General features: G+C 43.5%; 1 protein-coding gene across 1 annotated transcript; it reads left to right on the top strand.

The window, feature by feature from the left end:
- Nucleotides 1-1,386: 1,386 nt before the first annotated feature.
- Nucleotides 1,387-4,138, top strand: LOC109467899 (T-cell acute lymphocytic leukemia protein 1 homolog). Its single transcript, XM_019766014.1, has 4 exons — nt 1,387-2,458; nt 3,470-3,595; nt 3,799-3,905; nt 4,015-4,138. The coding sequence occupies exons 1-4, from the start codon at nt 1,898-1,900 to the stop codon at nt 4,136-4,138; spliced, it is 918 nt and encodes a 305-aa protein (XP_019621573.1). The 5' UTR covers nt 1,387-1,897.
- The last annotated feature ends 2,296 nt before the right edge of the window (nt 4,139-6,434 follow it).

Here is a 6,434-nt window from a genome sequence, read left to right as displayed (position 1 = left end):
AGAAAACTTTTGCCATCGTTTACGACCTAAGTGTGTACTTCTATACATATGACGATACGTGATAATTTGTTTGTTTGTTTGTTTGTTTGTTGTCTTTATGGCTGAAGGTTCAGTTGAAGAGAATTTCTGTATCGCCACGAGCGTTTGGGTACCGGAAAACAGAGGCCACGCGTCCTGTATTAGTGCAAACATCCCAGGATCGATATAATCACATCCGGACAATACGGCGTCCTCGCCCGGAGAGAAAGGCCCGCACACCCGGCACACACCCGCCTTTTGTCCCACTGATCTTCGGCTACAACATCTGGTTATGGCGTCATTAGTTTGCCACAAATGAAAGAGATCTATCTACTGTAACAGCTAATATTACTGGGCTTTAGCATGAAAGTTTATATGAGTTGGTAATTTACATAGTGAAATATGAAACTGTTCTCGGACTCAAAAAGAAATTCGGTTGAAAATTCCGGTGAGCCTAATTTGAGTTGGAGAACAATTGAATTTTTCACTATATTACTAGTTTTTTTCCGTGACTGGTGATTTCAAGTGAACTTTGGACGCGTTGTTCTATTCTATGATGCATGTGTGATGCATTGCACGTGGTTACATACTTAAGAATTACATCTTATATCTTATTCTTAAACTTTATCTCTTACGACCAAAGTAATGCATCTGCAATATACAGATAAATGAACGTACAAAATATAGTAGCAGAGTAAGGATTGAAAATACGTGGACCAGACCGACAGAGGGAGTGTATGTCAACTACATCTTAACGCATATCATACCATTTTTTCCGTATCGTTGCTGACTGGTGGTATATGTGGCCCGTGACAGTATAACAATGCAGACACTTGGCAAGTCAAAAGTAACTGACTAAGCAAAAATCGCATGAGAATACAAAGCTCACATATGCGGAAACAGAGAAAATTCCAGGGCGAAGTTGATCATGGGATATGTGTATCTTCGCCACTGTGTCGTCCCTGTTTTTTTTACGAACACTAGACACGGAGTTCGACCTCCCACATGCAGACAATTGGAACTGAATTGAGACTTCCGAGGAGCCCTCAATTTTACATAATGTAATTAAGAAATATCCCTCTATCTCATCAAAATCCACATAAGAAAGAAATATATCTTTGTCGATTGACGAGAGATATCTACGCAGCTTTTGTTTCACAAAAAAAAAACCACTGCTGTGGCTTAATTTTTGTCTCACGATATAAAAAAAACATGCATCACAAATGCAGAGAAACTGCAAAGATTTACGAAAACTACATCAGTCTTTTCTCTTTATAGTATGAGAGAGGATTCTCTAAAGAAGCCCGGTCCGTATTATTATAATTGGCTGAATTAAAACCATTTACGGTACTTCACACACATTGTGTCAACAAGCGCCACCGCCGATTGTCTCTGACTTGCGCGGAACAATTAAGTTCTAATTTGCCTGAATGGGCCAGGGAATTACACAGTAGTTAACTTGAGTAAATAGCCCGGCGGGGGAACATTTAAAGTCGAGTGGACAACGTGGGTTGGCTGCAGTCCTCGACAAGTCGCAGAGGAAGGCGGAGAGATTGGAAAGTTCCCGAATCGTGGTCGGCGGAAGGTTAAGAGAGCTCGTCGTGCGCGTCACACCGCGGGCCAGCTTGTGGTTTAATTTTGCCACGTTTGCACAGCGCCCACTTGTTGCACACAGCTTGCGCAGAAAGTCGCAAGTGTCGTCCGTCTTTTATCATCAGACTTGCGCTGGTCGGACAGTCTTCTGCACTCTGTTTGGCTGCAGATTTCCAGGCCTCAGTCACAAGCTGTTCCACAGACTCCCTTTCCCGGCTGTTTTGCTAGCAAACTTTCGAGCACAAGTGTTGTTTTTAAGGCAAAAATCCTTCATTTTTTTCTCACAATGGAAGTTGTGCAACATAACGAGGATCAATACATTTTCAACGGCGCGTCCGACATCTCTACTCAGAACGGAGCGTCGGCGTCCTACCAAAACATGACGCCGCCAATGCCGGACTTTTACAGCGACTTCGACAACAGCACCTACAACTTCGCCAGTCTGGCGTTCGACCTGGCCGACCTTGGGGACTTAGCTGCCAGCGTCGACGTTCCTCTCTACGGCGGCGGCTTCCCGTCGGGCGACGCCGGGTACGTCCAAGGCGACGTCAACACGTACAGCCCCGCGTCATCCGGCGGTTCGAGCTACAGTCCTGACACGTACAGCCCGTCCAACTACACACCTAACAACTACCCACAAGGCTCCTACGATGTGCCAAGCCACGATCACGACGCGAACGCCGCCGTGGCGGGAACCTGGTCGTGCTGGACACAGCCAGTACCGCAACAAGCCGCCTACTTCGACGGGACGCAGGCCGCACAGGGTCTGTACAACTTCGGCGGGCAGCCGCAGGCACACGTAGGGTACGGACAGCCTCAACAGGGAAGCCTTCAACAACAGCAACAGGTGGGACATTTCTCTTTCTGTTATAATGTTCTGTTCTAGTGTTACGTGCATATTTGAAAAGTATACAGGTATGTACGTACAAGGTGTTCAATCCTTGCTCGCGATGATGTCAAATCCTACACAGTTGTACTAGTTCTTCTTTGGGGCAAAGATCGTCTATACCCCTAGGATACCACCAATTACTTAAGATAACATCGGACTTTAAGAAGGCAACAGACAAACTACAGAATCCAAAGCGTGTTCACTGAAAGAAGGACTTCAGTGAGGAACACAATCGATGAGAACATCGTCCACCTACTAAAGCCTGCCTTTTTAGTATCTCTAGTGATGAGAGACATCGTCTAAGAATTCTTCACTTGTTCCACCTCATCTATGTTGTAATTTTCGGGGTGTGGTTCCGTACAAATCACACTACGATAAAGTATGCTGATCTTGGAGTAATTTTGATTGGGAAAAGATGTGAAGTACGCCTGTTATGTGTGTTATGCGGCCAGTGCGACCCGGCGTGGGGAATCCTGCACACGCGAGGGGACATGACAGGAGAGGGAGGCGTGGATGATTACACGGTTTACTAATCACAAGAAGCACCGCTTTACACTATAGTATCGTAGAAAAAAGTAGCTCGAAGATTTGAAATGAACAGATCAGTAAACCAATTATAATGTAACTGTGCCGAATGTTTTGTCCGAGTGAGGTGGCTAAATCTCTGAATGAGGGTTTTAAGAAGGCCTTAGATACAGCTAACCAGCTTACCTACAAGAACGGCAGCTAGGAACACCTGGATTTATGCGTCTTAATTGTTAGATATCTACCTTGTGGCTAGGTGGGGATTAGTCAGAGTTAGTAAGAATAAATAAACACTGCGGTTTCCAAAACATGTTCTACTTGTTGCGAAGGAAATCTTCCTTCTACAGTTAGATATATCACCGTTTAAAAAAAACGTGAAAATAGTGAGATATCTTTTATTTCATGCATTGTGAGTGATCTTCGGCATTTCTGCTTCCAAACCAGCCCGGCCAGACCAAGCCGAAGACCCGGCGCCGCATCCCGACCGTGGCCCAGCGGAAAGCCGCAAACGTGCGCGAGAGGCGGCGGATGTTCAACCTGAACGACGCCTTCGACAAGCTCAGAAAGAGGGTAAGAGAGATAAAACTTAGTATTTAGCTGTTTTTACGTTACCGTATACCACCAATCGTAACGATTGGCATTTACTAATGTAAGAAACAGTCTTGCCAGAACTGCTAATACGTTTAAAATGAAACTGTGGCTCGTTTATCTCAACTTGGGTAAAAATAGGCTATTGTCGTACTATCATGACTAAACGAAGCCCATTTCTCCAGGTGCCGACGTTTTCCTACGAGAAGCGGCTGTCCCGTATAGAAACCCTGAGACTCGCCATCATCTACATCCACTTCATGAAGGACGTCTTGGCCGGGAAGACCGTCAGGTGAGCAGCTCATGTGTTCAGTCTTCTTCTTCTTTCATACTGCTTAGCCCAATATCAACAACATAAAAAAAATCCTTCTCCATTTGACGAATTGAAATTCCGTTTCCAGTGAGGCGGAGATCCGCAGTGTGCGGAGAAACCTGACCACGGCCATGCAGGCCGCCATGGGGGAGGAGAACGAGTCTCCGTCCGACGGGCTGTCAGAAACATCCGAGGGGCCCGCGTCGGTGTGAGCCTACCTGCCATCTAGCCTGGTGCCCAGTTTATCGTAATCTCCAATCAGATCTTTTGGTGGCTGCAAAGACAGAATCAAATTGGCCAGGCAGTATCCATTCGACAGGCAGTATCCAATATCGCCACCCAAGTACTGGGTACTGTCTGGCTAATTTGATACTGCACTTTGAAGCCACCAAAAGATTTGCTTAAAGACTATGAGTGTGAATACGATATCTAACCGGCCAGTATGCATGCCTTCATATTGCCGTACGTGTCAGAGATAATCTGTATGGTATCCAAGTATGTACATGTATTTATCGCTGATTGTATAGACGAAATCATATTCCGCTGCACGACTGTCAAAGTAGAAGTGCAAAGAATGCTTCTCTCAATCAGGTCGTTTGTAAAGTGTCCTGTAGTTTTATGTGCGTAAAATAATTAATGCTCAACAAAGAGTAAACGTGTACGTATGTCAGCAATGCTTTTTGCTCTATGTATGTCTTTATTCGAAAAGACCTGATATAGATTATATAAGGAATTGTCAATTGTTGCTGAGTGATTGTATATATATAAAGAGATTGATAGTTTTGATGTACCTGATGTTGTAGAATTATTCAAGCTTGGTATCGTGATATGTGTTGGCATGTCTGAATTTCTGTGTCGCAATATTTAAATGAATATTTACTTCTCACCAAATCCTATCGGCACGACTCAGTCGACGTCAGAATTGTTGTTACTAGTATTCAAACTGAAGTGAGGTTTGACACGTCCTTTTGTTTCTATATTTGCTCATGAGTACGGTTGAGCCGGAAAAAAACAGCTCACCAGTGGTAACAATTATAATGAACTTGTTCCTTTCTTTCGAATGGAAATAAAAATTGCGTGGGAACTCCACTCGTCTTTTGTTTCCTGTTTGCCGTTCTGATATCTGTGACCCCAGAAGACCGGAAATGTGAACATCAAGGTTTAACTTTTTCCTGTTAGAAAATAATCTTTACTCTGGCCTGATTTTTTATTTTTGGATTTATTATGACCGTTGATTCTATATTCGAAATATGATGTAGACCTAACTTAACAACGTGCAACGAAAACTTATGCTTCAAATGGCCATAAAATAATAAAAAATACGTTTAAAAGATTCGTTATTTGTCTATGAAAAGTTACACAGTGGACGCAGCCTCGAGTGAATAGTAATTTGATTATAACACTGACAACAAGTACAAATAACGCACGCAACAATAACTGATACGACTGTGTGTTGTTTATTTTCCACTCGATTCTACATGCGAGTTATAATCTGACCTAGTTCGTACAGAGGAACAAAGCTCTGCCAACTTTTTTCTCTTGCTACTGTACGCCCATCACGACGATTCAGAAAGTCTCCTAAGTTTAGCCGAACAAATATTTTCTTTGCGTCACTGTTACCCGTGTCTTGGATATGTCATGGAAAACAAACTGGGCATAACAATGGAACAGGCAAGAAACGCGTGACAATGATTTCCTGGTTTCAAACGCAGAGCAAAGTTCTAGAAATCATTTCATAAAAATGGACGCATGATTCAATTACCTAGATCACAGTATGAAAATCCCGTTATGCTGTACAAATGTCGTTCTGTGCGTGTCTTTCACCGGTATATTACGACCACAATGCCAACAACAATACACTAGTGATTAATTCCCCACCCTTCCATTGTGAGAACATCGCGCGCCCCGCCCTAAGAACACACGCGCATTCTTCCCACCACAAAGAGTTCAAGAAGACGAAAATAACGGGTTTTCCAACTCATCTCCCCGTTTCCTTATTAGAGCGTATTTGTGAGGGTGGAGAATTGTACTGGAGTGTTTGCCGTTGAGCTGGTGCGTTGTCCTGTATAGAACAGGCTCTCATGTCCTTTGTGCTACTGTGTACGGGGAGGGGCAGCGGCAGGCCAATAATAACTCCGACTACACTTCATGTCGGATTTAAAGGGCTCGAGATTAAACATTCCCACGTGCATTTTCTACTGTCAAAGTGCTCTCCGTTTATAGAAGCGATATTCTGTTCTGTACAGAATGTCAGAAACAATGCAAAACGAAACTAAAATACTAGTAAGTGTGAGCCACAGTCTTTGCCCTTTGAGTAATGCTGATAAAAAATGACACAGTATCTTTGGTCTCTCTAAGACTAAGAGAACGGAAGTATTTCTCAATTTGCGGTTGCACAGTGCGGTTGTTACAGTGTAAGCCCTTAGGTACTGTACTTTGTTATTTCCTTCATTCTATGTTTTGAATCAGTGCACAACACAACACCACAAATACAATTTACCAGCAGTG

This window comes from Branchiostoma belcheri, unplaced genomic scaffold (assembly GCF_001625305.1).
Source record: "Branchiostoma belcheri isolate BF01 breed outbred unplaced genomic scaffold, Haploidv18h27 scaffold19, whole genome shotgun sequence".
Taxonomy (NCBI): Eukaryota; Metazoa; Chordata; class Leptocardii; order Amphioxiformes; family Branchiostomatidae; genus Branchiostoma; species Branchiostoma belcheri.
Note: the sequence above shows the minus strand (reverse complement) of the source record. Positions and strands in the feature narration are given on the sequence as shown.